This window comes from Topomyia yanbarensis, chromosome 3, assembly GCF_030247195.1.
Source record: "Topomyia yanbarensis strain Yona2022 chromosome 3, ASM3024719v1, whole genome shotgun sequence".
NCBI lineage: Eukaryota > Metazoa > Arthropoda > Insecta > Diptera > Culicidae > Topomyia > Topomyia yanbarensis.
The window spans coordinates 80,312,190-80,333,807 of record NC_080672.1 but is presented as its reverse complement, the minus strand read 5'-3'; the positions used below and the strand labels follow the sequence as shown (position 1 = coordinate 80,333,807).

Sequence of the window (21,618 nt, the reverse complement as noted above, 5' to 3'; positions counted from 1 at the left end):
ACTTGGAGAACCACTAATTAACAGAATTAACAGAAGCAATAGTGATAAAAAAAACCCAACATCAATGCGATTGAACAACAGATTTTATGTAAACTTTTTCAAAAGACACATCTTTGTTTAAATATTTAATGTTTAATATCACTCACTTAATATCACTCGCGAAAATAAAAATGTGAAATAAAATGCTGTTGGCATAAGATTTTCCATTTTCATATATTAATGTTGTAGACTAAAAATGAATTTGGATATAACATAGATGTATTTTGACCAACAAAAGTGTTTTTAGAGATGTTAATTGTTAGTAACGTTAAATTATAATAATAAAAATTATATTAAACAACTATAATTTTTGTTGTGCACTTCGGTCAAAAAAATTTAACGCATCTTAAAATATCCGGAAAAAATCACCTTCGATAATCCATATTGAAAAGTCTGCCCTTTTTGCGCTAATCGAGAGATGTGGTTTCTTATAGTCATGCGATGCGCACTTCCCACGTGATGCGCATTCTGACGTAGCGACGTGCGACGTTGCCAATATGAACGTTCTCGCGGGCTGCATCAAAGTGGGCCGTGCGTTGAAAGAGCGCACTGTTACAAAATCCTCCATAACTCTCGATAGGAACAAAAATGAAAAATTATCAATACAGATTATTGAAGGTGAAAGATTGCCGCATAATTTGACATACGTTTTGAAATTTTTTAGCGTGAAGAACACAAGAAAAAATACAATTGAAAATTTTAAATAGATGCAAAGTACCGTTATTCACACAATTATAAGGTAAAAACATTTTTATAAGATAGTGCAAATATCATTGCATAAGTGTGCAAAAATTCATTGAATTATCTTCAGTAGTTTTTGAGATATAAAATTTTCAATTTTATCATGCAAAAAAGTTTAAGGGTTAATATCTTGAAGAGAAAAAGTAATTGTAACGAAATATTTATACCAAAAGCTAATCACCATAATCCCTATACAATAAAATATACCTCATGAAGATCGGTGATTTTGCAAAAAATTCGAGGATCACTTGACATGGCTTTACTCTCTCTACTGTGAGTGAAACCTACATGATCTCCCTGCATGTCCCGCGTACAAACAGCGCGAGGAAAAACTGAAGCGTTCCTTTCAGGGACGATCTAAGCCAGTGATTTTCAACCGGGGGTGAATTGACCCCCAGGGGTGAATTAGACTAATGTAGGGGATGAATCATGCGTGGTAAAATTCAACTTGATATTTTAACATTCCTGTAGGAAACCTTTACATATTGGTTCAGTAAGTCAAGAATAAAAATGCTGCCTGAAAGAGTTCAGGAACAGAGTTCAAATTGAAGTACTATGGAGTTCTTTCAATTGAAAATCATTTTTTCTTTTCTGACAGGGTGGTTAGCAGTTTTCACCAAAGAGGTACATGATAAGGATCAATATTCGGAAAGGGGTACATGTAACGAAAAAGATTGAAAACCACTGATCTAAGCAATATTTAGTAAAAATGATAACGATAGCTACGCCATCGGACCCTACGAACATTTATACTAACTTGTTTACTGACGAAGGCGACTGTTCCTCTCACAAGCTTCGTTGTAAAGGGCAAAAGGTGTCTCTTCAAGGTCCACCTGGAGCACAACCGAAGCAAGTAACTCCTGGTCTCAGAAACTTGAGCTCCGAAAGGCAGTTCCCAGCACTTCATGGCACATCAAAAACCTCGTATTCCAATGTCTCAGTCGGAGAACGAAACCAGCGCTGAATTAATAAAATTCTCTGAGATTGTGGACCGTATTTTTACAGCTTTAAATATTTCTAACCTTAAAAGCATCTTGATTAGCTTTCTCCCCACAGTAACACCATTCTTGAAATGGCTCCTCGCCTTCAGCGATGGCTAACTCATCTAACGAGGTCAAGGATCTGATGAATTGCTGAAGCATTATCTTTCATAGCAGTGAAAGATCAAGACTGATTGAACTGATTCGTATCATGCTGAATTGATCAAAATCTAGCGAAAAATAACCAGATGTCTCATTTTGTTTGTGACGTTAGATGTTGCCCAACATAGCCCTCGAAGGTGCGACACGTCTAATTTGTAACGCAACTAAAACACCATCACGAAATCTCACATACTTTTTGCCTACGCGGGCGACCTCGACATCATTGGCGTTGATCGCAGAGTAGTGGAAACGGAAGTTCTACCTTTTGAAAGCGAGGCTGTGAGTATCCGATTCCGATGGTAGAAATCGATACGAGGTTGTCGGCGAATTTATTTATCTGGGAACACTAGGAACATGCGATAAAAATGATAGCCGTTAAAAAGGTCAGCTGTTGCTGCCAATAAGACTGCGGTTTGCATAGTCGGCTAAAATCCTGTAGTCTACAGTTGCGCGCAAAACTCTATACAAATCGCTGATATTCCCTGGTGCTCTATACGGCCAGGAGCTGTGGTCGTTAAATGAGACAGACTATCAAGTACTCGATGTGTTTGAGAGAATTATCCTGCGTTCAATAATTGGCGGTACGATGAAGATCGTACCAAATGTATTCGCTGCGCGCGCTGTGGATATACAGTTGGTAGCCCAAGAGCAAGCAACCTGGAAAAACATTCGGTCATGATTGGGTACACTTGGATTATTCGACCACGATGATGAAGAGCTTGCTCGTAGATATAAATATTAGGGTATTGCGCATACTGTTAAAAACATTAAATAGGTCCAACATGATTCAGAACACCTATTAAATAATAATCTAAACTCTCGAGAAAACATTAGCTTTGTATCACAGTGAAATACCAAATGCCCATTCAACTAAAAACAACTAGGGAAAAGAAATTTAAAAAACGATTTACTCCACAGCAAAACTAAAACACCGCCTTCAAATTGTTAAAAAATATTTTATTACAAAAATAAAATAAAATAATATAGCAATAATAATATTAACTAATACAAATATTAATAGGTTTTGAGAAATTTCTTATTTTGCACATATCCCAGTTCTTGCTTAGTATCAAATATTCACTCACTGCGTTGCTCTCTTCTGCACTTCAACTCTGTTTTGCCTGGGTAGGTTTCGGGATAGCTTGCGAAAATTCACAGTTACACCCACAACCACCACCATTCCTATCTGTGTCACAAACAGTTGTCTCATTTTGCTTTCGTTTGCGCTCTCAATCATCGCACACTTTTGACCGGTGTCCGGTTCGACTCTGCTCATTATCTGTGTGTATGTATCTGTAAGAATGTTTGTTTTATTTTATTTCGCTTGATTTTTTCACTGATTCAGTCGTTTACATCCGTGCTGGTTTGCTTGTACACTTACTCGGCTAGATTTACCGTTACTTGGTTACTTTTACTGGTTCTTGGATTTACCACTCTTGGTTTTCTCTACTCTGCTGCTGCTACTACTTTAATCTCTAACAACTGCACTTTTTTCTGTCTTTTTCCGTATTCATTTCTTATAAAAGTCAGTACTCCGTCTTTTTGTATCATTCTTTTCAACACACATCGTTAGTTGAATGCTCTTCTTACCATCTTTTTATGTATGTTTTCTTTCTTTTAACTCTTTACTAAAGGCACCTCCGTTTCCGAAACATATACTTCGCCATCAAAAACCGATTTCCTTCTGCTTTGTTAGACTTTTTTCGTTTCTTTTGTCTCTTTCACTAATTGTGAAGAGAAGTAAATCCTACTGTTTGAAACTGATCCCGTGTTTCCTATTCCACTTCTGGTATTCTTTTGTTTGCTATTGTTTGTGTTCGCTACGTTTGTGTTTCTGCTAATAAGCCTTACTTACAACAGTGGAAGTACATTTTCGACTGAAACAAGTGATTAATTGACTAATTTGCTGTTCACGTTTTGCATCGGTTGGCGCGGAAACAAATTCAAAAAAGGTTTGCTAAAAAATTGACTAAAAAAATTTTGATACGTGTTTGTTTTTTGATGTTCGCTGTTTATTTTTCTCGGCAGAAAAAAAACTAAGGCCATGAATTTGCAATTGAGAAAATTGTTCTAAAAATGCCTCAACGTCCCAATTAAAATTAATTTCAAAGAAAAAAACAAAACAGGTGCATCAACACACAGATCTATCGTTCTTTCAATTTTGTTTTTCTCTCTTTCTCTTACTCTTTCTTACACATTTTTTCCGCAATAGTTTCCACAATACTTTTGAGTGACGTAACTTGCGCTCGTTACTACCTTTCAATCTCTCGCTTGCTTTGATTACCTTCACCGTTTCTATCGAATGATCATCATTTTGCATGATTGTGAAATTGTGGCAGTATTTGCGCTCTTTTGAACCACTCTTCTTTGTCTCTAAATTGAATTTCTCTTCTTTTATTCAAAAAAATAAGATATTGCTTACTTCGCCCTATCGTGCATTTTTTCACACTCGCTCTCTTAATTTCGGACACACACCATCCATACACTAAACACACGCATACATGCATACGATATTTTTTTAGTATATATTTTTTCTTTTCTAAAAAGAAAAAAAACTTTAGCATCAATTAGATCATTTTTATCCAGTTTGCTTGATAAACTTTACTAAAGAAAAACAAAAGAAAGTCCTAACTTTAGCTATACATATAACTAAATTTACGCTTCGGTTCGGTTTGCTTTTTTGTGCGGGTTACGTCTAGTGGGAGGGAAAACAGAGCTTAAGATGCTGTTCCGTTATGGGGATGTTTACAGACAAGTACTAACAACGGGATCGGGAAGTGCTTCACACGTTTTACTGCAAACTGAAAGGGTGCTTTACCACTGCGACTAACGTTCGTCGATGTTTCCGAACTGGTGAAAAATTCATCGTTTTTGTTGGAAGCTCACTCGTTTCAACCTTATTTAGATCGTTGTATTCTAGAACGGAATATGAATTAATCGAATTCGACATCTGTTTAGTTTTGGAAATTACATTCCTTCGAAAAAGGTATTATTCGTGTTCGGAGAAACGAGTTCTTATTTTTGCTATCGCTCTGTCGCCAACCGGCAAACGAGTACCTAGTGTTTATCAGAGAGTATGTAAAGAGACTAACGACAACTGTCATAAATTATCTGTCGGTGTCATTCCAAGCGAATCAATTACATGTATCTTGAGCAGAGCTAAAAATAATCGAAGCTCTTTTTTGACGGCTGAAAATGAACCTAATGCGACTCGTGGTGAATAGAAAAAATATTCATTCAAAAATCCATGTTAGTCATTCAGTTGAATATCGTACAATAATATTCATTTCACTGATTATCTAGGCAAATGTTTTGAAAAGCGGCAAAACATACGAAACAACAATTCTCGCGCTCTTTTTGAAATGGACCTAAGTGCAATAGAGAGCCCCTTTGTTTACTTTCTCTTTCGATTATCACGGCTTTACCGTTAATCTTCCAATAATGTTCCAGTAGATATTGGAAGAGCATGATTGCGTCTAAGTAGCAAACGCAGATGCGACCGTGTTATTAGCGGAAGAGAAAGTAAACAAAGAGAGGCTCTCATTTGCACATAGGACCTTCTCAATAAGTTTGCTTGAATTATCATCGCCCACATTATGCCAGGGCCTACTTTGATTCGTTGCTGCACGGTCGCTTCGTCTAATAATCGGAGACGAATGAAAATCTGCATGGATGGATGGGCGGTTTGTTCGTTTGACGTTTTCAACTGCGTCACTGAATATTGAGAATGAATGCGGCTGAATATGATCAATTTCCATTCAGTGAAATTGAATATTTGTTACTCTGATCTTGAGAGCTCTTGTGTATATGTTTGGAATGACGCAGACAGATAATCATTGACAGTTGTTGTCACTCTCCTTACATACTCTCCGGTGTTTTTGGGGTTTCCACCCCTCCGGGTTTGACCCGGAGACTCCCGTTTTTGAAGGCGAACTCCGGATCTCCATGTTACACATCGATTTCTTCGGGCCCGGTAAAACAACAGATAATTTGAACTGTTTCAGTGTTTTTTTTTTTCAAAATATTTGAAAAGTGTAAGTGGTGCTTTTATCACCTCTAGCGTTCAGAGTTATTTGCTCGGCTAACCCTTTGTGTCAAGGTACCAATAACTATTTCAGAATTCGCATAAAAATCAATTTATCCGCCATGTAGGAAAAAAAATTCCGCCGTTTCCTAAAATTTATTATTTTACATCCCACAAAGCCGCTCAAAATGGTTTGAAAATGTTAAATTCCTTCAATTTCACCAAATCACCTCACTGTAGCTGGACAGCTTACATGCAGCTGCTGCTTGATAAGATGGCGGTTGATCCAATACAACCGACCGGGTCAACATCTACCAAGATCTCCTCGTGTTAACGTTGGCTGCTCCTTTAGCGGTCCTCCTTTGCTGGGATCTCCCAAGCGACTGCGACGAAAAACTGGATTCTTCGCTCCCTACAACGAATCCTGGAAGACACCGCAGTGTGATCCCCAGGCAGTTCCGATATCCTGTTTCTCTGGTTTTCATGTTAGCTGTGTTGGAGGGCGATGCTAGTTCGGCCTATCCTTTACAGCGAGACTAGTTGGTGCTTTTGTATTTTTTTGTGATTAGCCGGGAAAGTGAAATTTTATACCAAACTAAACCTACAAAACCGTTACAAATGTGAAAAATGTACAGCGTAATGTAAACGGCTCTGAATAGTTTCAGAAGGAATGAATGAGGTTATACTTATCACTTTTAACTCATTGGGTAAAAAAGCGATAAATGTCGAGCATTCGCTTTGATTCACGTTTCTGTTTGATTATAGCAAATACTCATATGTTCCTTGAAGTCTACCACCACGTCAATAAAAATCTCCGGGTCAAAGCCTTGCCAGAGGTGGTAACCCTGGGTGTTTATTATTGATTCTGTTGCTAACGTTAATAAACACGTAACCAATAGACTCCCTTTCAATGGTAAGGACAAACGGGTTCCGTGATATTTTCTGAAAAAAGCTGGAAGCTTTAAATGTGCATTATAAATTCAAGAATAACTAATTCTTGACAAAAATTTAAAAAAGAACTGGTATGCAGTATATGGCGGAAACGGTAAACATTTAAAGCTGGTGATGACATTCGTTTTAAGACAATGTTGAAGGCTGGATTGTGAACATTTCAAAAGCCCCAAGTTGGTGCTAGTTACTGATGAGATTAATTCGATACACAAAAATCTAGCTTTATCGAAGTCAAATGTTGTAGCCTTCTGCACAATTTCCCTTCTCAGAATAAATTTTGTGAAATTTTATCGTCTGCAGATAGTGTAGACAAGACACACAAATTAGAAACGATAACAAACTCATACACGGCAAATGAAATGCTTGCTTCGCCCTAGAAAAAATGCACAAGTTTGGGCGGATACTTGTGGAGTTATGTAAGCAGGCTAGACTCTCTACTCTACGCTACAAAGAATCTTTAGCCTGTTCATTCAAGCTACCAAGTTATGAACTAGAAGCCATTTTTATCGCACAATTTTACTGTTTCATGAAGACATATTTCAAAAAAAAAATGTCAGCCGCACCAAATTTTGCGCAAGTGTACCACACGTAATCTTGTATGTAGCCGAAACAGAATCAACTTTCACTTGTCCTAATCAGTGATACTAGCATTCCAAAATATCCATTTTTGAAGAATAAAAAAGGCTCTCAGCTTATTATACCACATCACACCGTAGGTATACAAATGTGTATGTATAATTATAATTGCGATGTAACATTTGATGCTTAGAGTTTATTTTACGAACCTCTATTTCAAAGATGTCATCTGTCAATATTTTGTAACGAATACCACATTACATTGAGATGCGAGTATAGCATAATTGACAAGTCGATTGTACGCAGCTCTCCTGGGTTCGATTGCCAACACCACACATAGAATTAGTAATTTCTCTAACCGGTCAAGAGGGGAGTGGAGCAAAAGTTAAAACCAGTGGGAAAAAGCTTAATTACCAGCAAACTTCCATGCTGCTCGGTCGATATATCTCGAACGTGTTAGTATCGCTCACGATCCATACTATACACTATACGCTTGGAACGTGGCGCTGCCAGTTTGCTGTTATACTACCAAAACATCAGAGGGCTAAGTACGAAAATCGAGGACGTGTACTTGGCTCCAGTTGACGATGACTATGATATTTACGTTCTGGCAGTAGCTTGACTTGATTGTATTACATCGATGCAGCTCTTCGGAGATTTTTACGCAGTTCATCGTACGGATCGAAGCGATCGTAAAAGCATTCATGGTCCCAGCCGGGGGAGTTTCTTCACCACTTGCTTCCTGTGAATTTGGTGTGGATAGTTCATCAAGCATTGAAGTTGTTCGGACGAAAATTGCTACGCAGATGATGAACAGCTTTATTGGAGCTGTTTACATTCCTGCACAAAAACGATTTGAATGCATCATTATGAAGCTCCATAGAGACTCTGTAGAAGGCGCTTCTTTTCATGCAGATGCAAACGATGTGATTTGGTAACTTCAACCAACCAGAACTTATGTGGGTAGCTTCTGGACGTGCATACGCTTAGCCTGACCCGTTATTCTCGCTAACAAATCGGACTAAATCCAGGGGAACGCTTACCCTCTATTCTCTTTTTGGGGGTGAAGTAACCCAAAAACGGGGTCCAAAGTGCTGGACCGAGGCGAGATGTTGGGTACGCGCAAAATATGTGATTTGACAACTACAATCTACCTCTGACTAGATCAAGTAAGCTCGATTTCCAACAATCAATCTCGTTTTCTTGATGTGGCCTGTGTTAAGCCAAAGAGGACCAAGCGCCATTTTGAGGTACTTTATCTAAAATCGCTCCAGCATCCAATGTAGCACCAGGAACTCTAATATCTGTTATGTTTTGGGAACCCAAATAGCAAACGAAAGCAAGCCAGTGTTCTTTAACTTTCTATGTAAATGATAAGTTATCGAAAAATTAATTTTGGTACGAAAAATACACGAAAAAAATTATGGCGCTTAGCTCGGTTTGGCTTAACGCAGGCCATGTCGTCTTCGTGAATGGGATTGCTCTACTTGAATGTTCTGTGAATGAAGCTTCCAGTGCCAGCCGTGTCGTATCCTGTGGTGGCTAAAATCTCTCGCAGCAAAGAGTTGACCCACTGGGTTTCTGTTCCACATGTCGCAAGAGGCGACTAACAACAGCATTCGCAGTGCCGTCAAATGGTGAGATAACATCGTACTCACAAGTTTGCCATCTTCACGTGAGTCGATGACAGTTGGTCGTTAGACCGGCGTCGGTTGGATGTTATCAGCCTTCTGCTGTAGCATCGGAATGAGAGGGTGCCAACGGGCAAGCCTCACAACCTGAACCGTAAAATTTATGCCCCAATCCAAGGTGTGACGGTTCCGAAGTGTTGACAAATACCATGCCGCGCACGGAGCCTTGGGGCACCAGGGCGCACCCCACAGTATTTTACCCTTACCCTGTCAAGCAGGGATCTGACAGGGTTGAGTTTCTTTCCCTAGCTAATCGTGGGATCAAATAGAAAACACTAAGAACACTGTAAACCTGAGTTTGTAGTATATTGTGGCGATGGAGGTGGAAGACGAGAAGGATTGTGTGGAAAGCAAACTAGCGGCTTATTGGAGGATGATGTGTCCTGCACTTTGTCCATTCTCAACTCTCCAAATAGAGACGAGCATCGCACAGTGACCAGAGAGGACACACACCAGTCCGGCGAAGCAACCGGTGGGTTGGAAGGCTCCGAGAATAAAACAAGAGGCACAGGAAAAACTCTTCACTTAACCGGAACGGTGAAGAAACGATATGGGTGGCTGCTGAGAAACGGCCACAAAACCGCTGAAGCGCTAGAGTTGACAAAAATCCTAATGTGGAATGCACCAACCAAGCGACAGCGTTCGACGGACACGGAATCGCCGGACATGGGTGCAGGAAGACACTAAAAACTGAACAGTGCCCAATCTTCCTCATTCCGATTGGGTACCCTGCGAATACCTGTAGCCATAGACAGGTGAACGCTACTCGATGCGCGCTGATCGATAGCGTCATGGAGCAGCGCTCAAGTAATACGAGACCCAAGTTTAGGAAGTGTACCTACAAATAAGGGTATCTCGAAATCGCCTGTGCAGACAAAGATACAGCTAAGTGGCTACCGGATGCCACAGTTGCGATCAAACCCTGGGAAGGCGCTTCATTGGGAGCCGTTGGAGCATCATCCGCCTGATGCGGAATCAGAACAACGATTTCTGCACAGAATGTTAGAAGATCGTGAAGAGAAGCACGGTCCTCAAAACGGTAGAGCTCCTGTTGGCAGTAGATGAGACTTCAGTGAAGCTGATAACCTCCCAACACAACCAGCGGGACTACGTATTCGGAAAGGCTAGAATGCGCCAGTTGAAAGGTGCCCCAGTCTTCACCGAACATGGAAGTTTTAGGCAAGCATAAACTGAAAAAGCTTCTGTGGGTAACCCAATACGGAGCACCTGACGACGGACTTCTGACCATAGCAAGCCTGCAGCAACGGTAACATCGGTGGCAACCCGTCTCACGAGCAATATACAAAAGCACCCTACCGTATGCTGCTCACAAACTGAAACGCAAGAAGAGGATCGGAAACCTCCCGTAGGCGAAGGTGCGCAAACGGCAAAAGCCGAAGCAAATACTGGACCAGAAAAGGCCACTGGAACGTCGAACAGCACACTGCCTGGGACTAGTGAGTCCGTATAATAAAGAGGACGAAGCATTGGCCCCAAAAATCGACGGTAAAGAAACACCGAAAAAATGAGCAGCATTCAAGTGAACCTCCACCATGCAAAAGGTGCCACAAGCGTCCTTGCACGGAGGTTCACCAAAGAGCGACTAGACATCGCTCTTCTACAGGAGCCGTGGGCAGATAAGCACAAAATATTTAGCTTAAATTCCTCAGCTCACAAGATAGTATATTGTAACGACCAGCCAACTCCAAGAGCTGCAGTTTTGGTAAACAAAGCAGTAAAATGCTCGCCAATTACTGGATTCATTCAATGAGACGTCGTTGCAATAACAGTGGAGGCCCCGACGGCTAAGGGAAAGCAGACAGCAGATTGTGATCGCATCTGCCTACTGCCTACCCTCATAAAGTACTGCAGAAGCATAAATAAGCCGTCACACAATATGGGGTAGCACGGATATAAATGAGCCACCTACTAGAATACCTGTCGTCAAATTATGTCAATATATGTAACAAGGGAGCTATACCTACATTTCTCGACAAACATGTCAAATGGTCCTAAGTGCAAATGAGAGCCTCTCTTTGTTTACTTTCTCTTTCGATTATTGCGGCGTCATCTTAAAACTTTTCAGTATTATCTCAGGATATATCGAAAAACTGATTTGGACCAGCTTATTCTGCTAAGAGTCGAGTAACAAACGTATAAACTGCCGAGTTATTAGCGAAAGAGACAGTAAATAAAGAGAAACTGTCATTTGCACTTAGGACCATTTGACATGTTTGGCTAGATTTATGACCGTAGTTAGTAGCACAGTACTGGACCTCACATTATGCAGCGCTCAAATAACGGAAAAGATAAAGAGTTGGCATGTTTCTGACGAACCTAGTCTCTCGGATCACGGACACATAATGTTCGCCATAGAAGCCAATAAACTCACAATGCAAAAAACAGGGAAATAAGGAAAACAAATTGGTGTGTATCCCGCTCACATCTGGAACAGTCGGAAAAAACTGGGAGTAATATCCAATCTCCGGCAGATCTGAATAATGCGGCAAACGACCTACAAAAAAGGATCATAACCGCCTACAATGTCAGTTGTCTTGTAACGTTTCCTGGTGGAATGAAAATCTAGCAACACTTAGGAAGGAAGCTAGCCGCCTGTTCAATTAAGCGAAGATTACTGGTAACTGGTCAGACCGCAGGACCGCTCTTACCAAATACAACGTTGAGTTGAGCAAAGCTAAAAAACTATCAATGTGCGAATTTTGTGAAAGCATTGGAAACTTTACCGAGGCAGTTCGCCTTCAAAAGATCACACAAATGGCCTAGGGCAGGTGAAAAAAGGCGATGGTTCGTTCTCTCACAATTGAAAACAGTGAAACAATGGATGTTCTAATGAACACCCACTTTCCTGGGTCAAGGGTTCGACAGGTCAGAATTGTGGTCGTCCTAATAGGCATCACTGAAACTGGCCTGTCAGATTCTTACACCATCTCTAATTGAATGGGCTATCAACACATTCGAACCCTACAAATGCCCCTGCCCTGATAACATTCTTCCTTTTTTGCAAAAATGGATAGACATAATTTTTCCGGATCTACTAAACATCCTAAGATCCAGTTTTATGCTTGGGCAGCCACCTATAAGTAGAAAAGATGTTAGAGTAAAATTTATTCCAAAAACAAATAAAAAATATTTGGCACTACCCAAGATATTTAGACCTAAACAAGTACCAATGTGCATATCAAAAGGGCAAATCTACGAAACAGCCCTACATATCCTATTGAGAACTCTCTATTTAAAGAAATAGCAATTTGCGCTTTTCGTGACGTCGAGAGTGCTTTTGATAATACGTCTATATATCAATTCACAAGGCCCTGGCAAAAAGAGGAGCGATAGGGGACTGGATTCTTGCAATGCTTAAGAGTCGAGAGATCACAGCAACGTTGGGAGACACTAAGGCAACTATAACAGTCAATAGAGGCTGCCCCCAGGGAGGCGTGTTATCACCCCTGCTCTGGTCACCATTGGTAGACGATCTTCTCAATGATCTGACTGAAATGGGTTTCGAGATTGTTGGATATGCAGATGACATTGTCCTTATCGTGAGGGGAAACATGAATCTGTACTAAGCGACCGGATTCATTTAGCCCCGAACCTCATCAAGACATGGTGTTTCAAAGAGAGACTCAATGTGAAATCTGCAAAAACGGTCATTGTGCCGTTTTGCAATAGGAAAAAACTGAAGTCCCCAACTCTCAGTGGTACTACAATCAACTACGCAGATTCTTAACGACTAGGTTTTATCCTAGACAAAAAACTGAATTGAAATTCGCACATGCCATACGCCGTTAATAGAGAAACTGCAGCACTGTGAGCGTGTAGTAAACTCTTCGGGAAAACTAGGGGTCTCAAACCGAGTTTGGCTTATTGGTCCTACACGACCATCGCCAGACCACGATTAACTTATTCCGCCATTGTATGGTGGCCCAATGTTAAACAAAAGACCACCCTAACAAAACTAACTAAAGTTCAGAGGCTAACCTGCCTCTCTATCACAGGCGCTATGAAATCAACACCCACTACAACCAGTTTTCCAGGCAGAGGTATATGCAATAAACACCTGCTCGGAGGTCTGTAGGAAACGAAACTACAGACATGCAAAAATCGAAATCTTCTCGGACAGACAAGCAGCACTATTGGCATTAAGATCGTCGAAATGTAAGTCCAAACTGGTTTGGGAGTGCATCACATCCTTACAACATCTAGCAACTCGGAATAAAGTAATGATATTCTGGGTACCTGGCCACCAAGGAATCGATGGTGGCCGATGAATTAGCCAGGCGTGGTTCATCAAACATGTTTGTTAGACCAGAACCATTTCTAGGTATATCTACCCGTGCAATCGAACTAGAGCTTTCGGCTTGGGTAAGGGACCAACTATTAAACGACTGGCGTAACGTCAAAGGCGCTCGACAAGCTAAGAAATTCATGCATCCAGATAAAACGAGACCCAAAAAACTAATGGATCTAAAATGAAAAGATTTACGTATAATCACATTTTTACGTATTTACGGGACATTGTCCTGCTAAGTATCATCTGAAAGAAATGGCAAAAGTCAAGATGACAATTGTCGATTCTGTAACTACGAGCCCGAGAGTTCGGAACATATTCTCTGCCATTGTGCAGTACTATTTCTTCGAAGGCAGCGATACTTCGGAAGGCATCTTATGACGCCTCACGAGGTATGGCATACCTGTCCCATACGGATCCTTAGCTACATTAATAATGTACTACCCGGTTGGGACGACACATGTGGACAAAAGAACAACTCGCTTCCAACTACATTGGATTCGGATAATCTGTAACATGTAGAGCAAACAGCTCTGTTCGGTCCGTCCCTTATTAAGCTCCTGACGACAGACAGTTCTCTAGCTACACTGGGTATCGTATTAATTGTCTTGGTCGTTATTTGGACGCGAATGGATATCTCACTTCGCCGATCAGATCAATCTATTATGTCACTTGGATGTAACTGACGCATATACACATCTTCCGATCGATGAGGAGTTCCGTCATGGTCTGACGCTTAGTACTACAACACATGGATTAATTTGTCCTACGAGAGCTGTATATGGAGCTGCAAATATACCATATGACGTCGAATAGAAACGGTGCTTAAAAGTTCCGGCAACGTCGTCAGCTTCTACATGACATAATAGGTGTTTCGTCCCCCTAAAATGTTACAGAAAGCTAAACCAAAATCGAAACCACATCTACCCTCGGTCGCAACTAGTGTCGCTTGCGATAAGTACCTGAAAAATATTGAGAACATTAAAATGAATGAGTTGAAGGAAAACGAAAAAAAATAAAACTGACCGACAAGCCAAGAGAAAACTTCTTGCCGACAAAAAGGCGCAGCTGAAATCTAAGCACCTATAATTGTAGAAAAAGTATGTGAAATAAATTCTGCACTAAACTTTTAAGGCTTTTACTCATATCCCAATATTTACGAAAGTATTTAAACTCATTCAATGGTAGGTACACGATGTTGGGAATTATTTTGTGTGCAATGAGGTGCGCGGTATTTGACATGTCTTTGGTCATTATTTTTGTTTTTGTTTGTACATCTGCTTTCGAATAGATTTGCTTTCCAGGTTTCAAACCGTCGTCAATCGGTCCTTTAAAGGAGGAGAATATAAATCCAAGACATCAGGTCATGCATATTCGACTGCAGACGAGAAAGAATCTGGAAGCAAAACCCGTAAAAATGACGCTTGTGGAATATTCAGACCACACCAAAGCATGTCATTTTAAAGACGAGTCTGGCGATCAGGTTGTTTTTCGCAGAGATAGTGAACAAAATGGCTGTCAGCTATCATTCGAGTTGTTCGAGTTAGAGTCCAGCGTCAGTGGCGAAACTGTTCAATTTCCATTAGTCAATGAGGTAGTCGAAAACTATCAGAGCACGAGTTAGAAGACCAACTGAACGATGAAAGCTGGCTTTAGGTGTTTGCGCCCAACGTTTAGAACGTTTATTGTTACTTCTGTCGGTGACCAGCCTAAGAACAATGTTTATCAAACACGCTGACGTGAAAATGGCGTACTTGCATGAAACGGATTACATGGGTCAACCAGCTGACTACAACGTACTCGACAAGGATGTCGCATGTCGTTTACAGAAAAGCTTATACAGGCATATAGCAAGCAGTCCACGCGTGGAATCAAAAGATCGATTCTGTACCTAGGAAAATTCAGCAGTCCAAGATTGATTCCTGTCTGTACTGTACATTCGACGAAATGGGAAGAAGTGCATCTATTTGGTTGCTTACGTTGATGCTTTAGTCGTAGCCTGCGGAAAAGAAACAGAATACGAGAATGTTATACGCAAGTTGAATAAGAAATTTCAAATATCAACGTTGCTGGGTGATATCAAACAGTATCTGAGTATCGATGTCAAGCGCACAAATAGTGCAAACGCATTCAACCAACGAGCTTATGTGAAAAAGCTGTTCAACCATTTGGACGTGGTAGATGCGAAACCAACCAAAATCCAGCTATGCTTCATCCAGATACAAAAAGGAGGAGAAAAGATACAAACTGCAAAACAATCACCAGTACGCTACTTTTATTAGCATATTGTGCCCTAATTCATCTTAGTACCTCTATTCATTCCACCCATTTGAACACATTAGTTAAAGCAGATTGAAACGAAATAGGTATTGCGTACCTGAAACAAACTATAAATTCTGAATTGGTTTACCATGCGGACGACACACCTCTCTTCATAAACGCTGTTTGAGCTGAAGATTTAAGTAGGCTGGAATCAACGACTAATTGTCTATTCTGTTTAGCTGCTACTGATTTACTAATGGATTCCATTCCAATTGAATCTCAAAGCCGCCATCGCCGAGCACTGTTAAAAGTTCAAGTATGTTCAAATGATCCTTAACTATTTTGCTGTTCCGCTTTCTCTACCGGTGGTCTTGTTTGATAACAATCGCAGTTTCATCAAGCAGGCGAGTTCTTAGACAGTTGATCGCCGATCGATGTACATTGAAACGAATAACCATTTTGTTCGAGAACTTTTGCAGGATAGTGAACGTTCGAAGTTCATTACTGTTTGACCTATTACATTGTGGTAGACATGCTATATACAAAAGTTCTTCAGTCACCGAACAGGGGTTTAGGAATGACGTTTTTTCACTGTCAACTTGGCTTGTTCCTCAACATATGCATTTTAGGTATTTCCACCATCTAAAATCGACAAATGAAGGTACCAGTACTGGCCATAAAAGCATAAGAGCCCCATACGGATTTTCGTCGAAATTGAGTTATCTGTTGAATTGTATTCTGTATCACCACTAAACTGCCCATAACAGCATAAGAGTCCCATGTTGAAAAACAGCAAGCCGAGAAAAACGCTGTTCAAGATTGTCCCATCTATTGAGCCAAATGGATGGGACAACCATGTTTTGGTATTTTTTTTTTATATTTTCTGACCAAACCCGGTAATCTTATTTGTGCAGTGTGATTCAGTGGTGATACAGAATACAATCCAACGGATAACTCATTTTCGACAAAAATCCCCATGGGACTCTTATGCGTTTATGGGCAGAATGCACCAATAAGATTACCAGGTTTGTTTAGAAAACATCGAAAAAATATCAAAACATGGTTGTCCCATCCATAAGGCTCAATGAAAATGTAAATCTTGAGCAGCGTTTTTCCCGGCTTGCTGTTTTTTCCATATGGGACTCTTATGCTTTTTTGGGCAGAATACAATAGTATGGGATAAGATAATGAATCGAAACAAATTGCTTGGGGTCGGGAAAAATGGCTCAACTGCCTCAAAATAGGTGTCATTAAGTGGGTTAAATTTGTAATATTATACACCCTTATTTCTTTTTTGAACCACAATGTTTTTCAGTTTAGATGCTCGCAAAAAAATTCAAAATTATTTACTAAGATCACAATACTTCATTCCCGTAGTTGCAGAAAACCCTGTTCGTTTGTACACATCAAATTTTCGCTCGTTTGGATACGTCAAATTCGTCTCGTCCACACTTTACCTACAGTGCTCTAGCCGTAACCCCTAACGCTTCTCACTTATATGGATGAAAGAAAGAAATGTCGGTCTTCTTAATATGTAGTCTTCGGCATAACTTAAATTCGAGATTGGCTTCGAACCAACGGTTTGACAGTAGTTCGATCCAAAACTAAAAGTCAGATTCAGATTCAAGCAAAACCAATATTAGCGTACAATTTCTTAGTTGTCGTGCTATATTTATGCTGACTATGGGAATCCTCCATGGTTGGGAGCTCGAACATACGAGTAATAAGTTCTGTATCGTCACAAGTTTGTTATTTCTTAAGTGATCCGAATAAGACATAAATGCTGTACAAACTCACAAGCAACTGAATATTTGCTTTACAATAAGCTCATAAATTTAACTTTTAATCAGTGAGCAGTGGCAAAAACATGCTGAGCTTTCCGCGTACGTCACAGGCACAACTGGAATCTCTTCCTTCAGTATTCGATACCATAAATCATTCGTTCATCTCTTGAAACGTTTGGATTTCGAAATTTCCATAATTATATTACAATAGGGTAAACAGAATGTAAAGGGAAATTGTAATAATATAAAGATTTACAATTCCTTACAGTTCTCATCCCTCTTAAATGGCATTACTGTCCTCGATTCCGGATTCCGAAAATTCCAAAAGCAACAGAAACCCAACTACAATTGATTCGTAGTCCATATTGCAGCCATCCAATCGATTGTAATATAATCTAACCGAAAACCTCCGGTACTTGTCTGTTCTGCTACCGCGGCGAAACACAACATTCGCCCTGTTTTCCCTTCCAATAGACACAACTCCAGCAACGTGTCGTGTGTGACATTCAGAAAGACCCAACACCAGTTCCCTAGCTTCGTTCACTCCCGCTGCTTGAATAACGCAACGGTTCGAAACTGTGAAGGAATCGGGCCGTTGTTCTTGCTGACTGTCCTATCTGTCTTTCTCTCGTTATGAGTCCCGATACTCCTTAGCAAAATTAAGCGAGAAACAGATCCGCTCCGCAAAACCGAACCCGCCTCTTGACCATCTCGAGGGGTGTATTTGCTTCTCCTTAACGCAACTAATAACTTACAACTTTCATTTTCTTGCTCTGTCTGTAATAGCTTAATTTTAAAACATAGAAAAAAAATGTACATCCTATTAGTTTTCTTCATTATGTGCCAGTTGTCCACTGACTTCTACCGATTCGGATTCCTAACATCTAAGCGTCCTAAACTTTCTGCTTACTAGTTTCATTTTATACATGTTCTCTCGTTACGTTTGTTTGTTTGTTTGTTTAGTTCCTCGTCGTGTACTTGAGTGGTTTGCTTCATCTATGATTTTTACTTCTGTTTTTTTGTTTCGTTTGTTTCATTATTTGTATGTGTGTTCTCTTCTAAATTAATATAGTATCATCTTAAAAATATTAACAAGTCACAGCCAAACGATACGAAAGAGGTCGGGTGGGCCGCTCTGTTTGTTTTTGTTTTTTTTTGCGTTAAGTGGATTCGGCGCTTCCCCCTCCTATCCCCTTCCAACACATGCATCTTCCAGCATCAATACTTTTCCTTCAACCATTGAAGCTGTTTGGGGAAGAGCGAGCGGGAAGCGCTTTCGGTAGTAGTGGCTAGTATTCTGTAGTTCTTGTTTTTTGTTTTCATGTTCTGGGAGAAAAGGGGGTGGCAGCATTTGTTTCCTCTCATTTGTTTTCCGAGCACGACCAGCGAGCCCCAGCGCACACTTACTTCTTTTTTTGTTGTCAGACTTCAAACCGCGATCCTCTTTCATCTCTTTTCCTTACCAACTACATTGTTGTAAACTTACACCTCTAAGCGCGTGTAGTATTTTGTGTTTTCTGTGTCTACACGTTTTCCTATCCTTTCTATATAGTCACACGCTCTCACGCAGCTCGCCAGGTTTAGGTTTTCCGTAATAGGAGCCGTATTTAGTATAAACACGACTTTTCGTTTTAAAGATACAGTTTGTTTCTTTCTTCTGTTTTTTGTTGTATAGCAAATTTTGCGAGTGTTCATGTCATTAGCTTTTCTGGCGAGTCCACTCTCGTCTGGAATACTTTCTCGAATGGGTCAAATCAAATAGTCGCGAAAAAAAACGAAATTCAGTCACTTGCCTTCGGGCGACAAACTGCCGTCCAATTCCAGTCTGCGGTTACCAAACCAAGACAAGTAGCAAGAAATATAAAAAAAACAAGTTCAAAAAATAAATAAAAGCAATTAAAAAAACGGAAAGATCGCCTTAACTCTCTACGATAAATAAGATTTCGTCCCCGGGGAAGGAAACAACGGATTGGGCATCGGTCGCGAGAGACTCGGTTTCGCTGGCCAGCAGTGGAATGGAAACCGGCCCGGAAACCGTGTCCTACACTAGCTATACCTGGTCGAGCAAACTGAGTGCGGAGATGCCTCCGCTATTGGTACTACTGCCGTTGTTGCCACTACTACCACCACTTCCTCCACCGTTGGCGTGAACTTGCTGTAGCTGACTGTGCTGCTGTTGCTGCTGCTGATTTGGCGTTAATTGCGGATGCTGCCCGTGTAAACTACTACTACTACTACTGCTGCTGCTGCTACTACTACTGCTATTGGTACCGGAGGCAGATAACTGGGAAGAGGTTGACTGGTGCTGTTGCTGGATCTGAGCCTGCATCGACGGCGGTATGTCCTGGACGTCCCAGATCTCCTCGAGGAACCGCGGCAGTTTGCGATTCTTCAGCTTGAGCGAGAAGCACATCTCCGAGTTCTGATTGCCGAGTGTCCGCAGCTCGGTCAGTATCGACAGCAGCTTGGCGAATATCACACTACACTTCGGATCACCGCCGTGCCTGTTCAGGATGTAGATCCGCAGCGTGTCGATGTAGTAGCTCTGGATGTGCTCGACCAGCTCCGCCTGCTCAAGGCCGGGCCGATCGGAGAAGATTACGATCGCCGTCAGCAGGGCGTACTCCACGTTGTCCACCGTGAGCGAGTACATCTGACGGCAAAAGTGCAGCAGGTCCTCTATCGTGTCCGCCATGCCGGCCATCCGGTACGAGTCCCGCGTGTACGATCGGTTGTTCGCGAACAGGATGGAATCGGTGGCGGCGTCGTAGCGGCGGGCCATCCGCAGCATCATCACTTCGCTTGAGCAGGCCTGTTGAGGGGGGGTTTGAGAAGAAAAGAGATAACGATGCGTTAGATAGATAATAATGAAAATTTTATTCTTTGTTTTTCCCGATTAAAAAAGGAAATTGTGGCCATTTTGAGCTTCCATAAATTTTTTTAACCTAATATTGTTTGCTACAGCCTAGGGTGACCATATCAGGCGAGTAAAAATCCAGGACAGTCAAAATTCTCCCTAGATTTGCGGTAGTCCATTTTGGGGTATTTTTTTCTTGAAAATTCCGGTAGGGGTATTTTAGAGTGTATTGTTTACACTGTATTTTTATCGCCGTCAGTTTTTCGAAAATTGGACAAAATTGTGTCACCCGAAAATCAAAGTCGCTTACGAGACTTACGTCCGGAAGCTTCCGGGGCTACTGTTCTTCACCGCCCAGCAGTAGTTCGATGTTCCGGAGGAAGTAAGGAAGCATACACTTTTAAAGTTTGCCAATAAATACATGATTTGGCAAGCGATCTGCACATGCGGCAAACGGAGTGCGCCATTCGTAACTTCCGGGACTGTAAACGGGCAGATCTACCTCAAAGATTGTCAACAGAAGTGTCTGCTTACTCTGTTGAAGCAACACGAGGAGACTACGATCTTCTGGCTGGATCTAGCTTTGTGTCACTATTCAAAAGTTGTACCCAAGAACACCCCCCTCCTAACGCAGCGGAACTAAGGTTCATCGAAAAAAAACCGGGCAATTGTAAAGCGGGCACTACGAAAGCATCCCATGCAGGTGCACCTTTGACCGACTGGAGTATCAGGAAGAGATAAGCCGGAATACATGGATCACTGCTATCAGTTGCACCTCTATGAATTCAGGCCCTTTCTGATACACCAGTCGGTCAAAGCTGCACTTGGTTTCCATCCCAATAGGACAGCAACTGCATCCAAAGAAGGCAGAGGAACTAGGTCTATCCTGCGCACCACATCGAAAAAAACATAAGAGGCGCTTCTCGATATGAAAATGTTTACCACCGGCCAACCCATTGAAGTTATCCCTCATCCTACTCTAAATATTGTTCAAGGGGTCATATTCGAACAAGATACAATCAACCACAAGTCAGACGAAGTACTGAAAGAACTCGTTAGCCAAAACATTGTAGCCATATGAAGATTCACGAAGATGGTCGAAAAGATACCAGTCAATACGCCCTAATCGTCCTGCCGTTCTCTGGGTCCTTCCTCCAAGAGTACATTTACCTAGATCTCGTTCGATCCGTAGTTAGAAGGTACTACCCATCACCCATGATGTGTTTGGACTGTGGTCATTTG

General features: G+C 41.1%; 1 protein-coding gene across 3 annotated transcripts in view; it reads right to left on the bottom strand.

The window, feature by feature from the left end:
- Positions 1-2,858: 2,858 nt before the first annotated feature.
- The window catches only part of LOC131686776 (ecdysone receptor), a 923,983-nt gene continuing 905,223 nt past the window's right edge, over positions 2,859-21,618 (bottom strand). For all 3 annotated transcript variants that reach the window (XM_058970770.1, XM_058970771.1, XM_058970772.1), the window contains one exon: positions 2,859-20,331. In XM_058970770.1, coding sequence (XP_058826753.1) covers positions 19,570-20,331 — 762 coding nt within the window. In that variant the 3' untranslated portion in view covers positions 2,859-19,569. The remainder of the gene's footprint in view (positions 20,332-21,618) is intronic.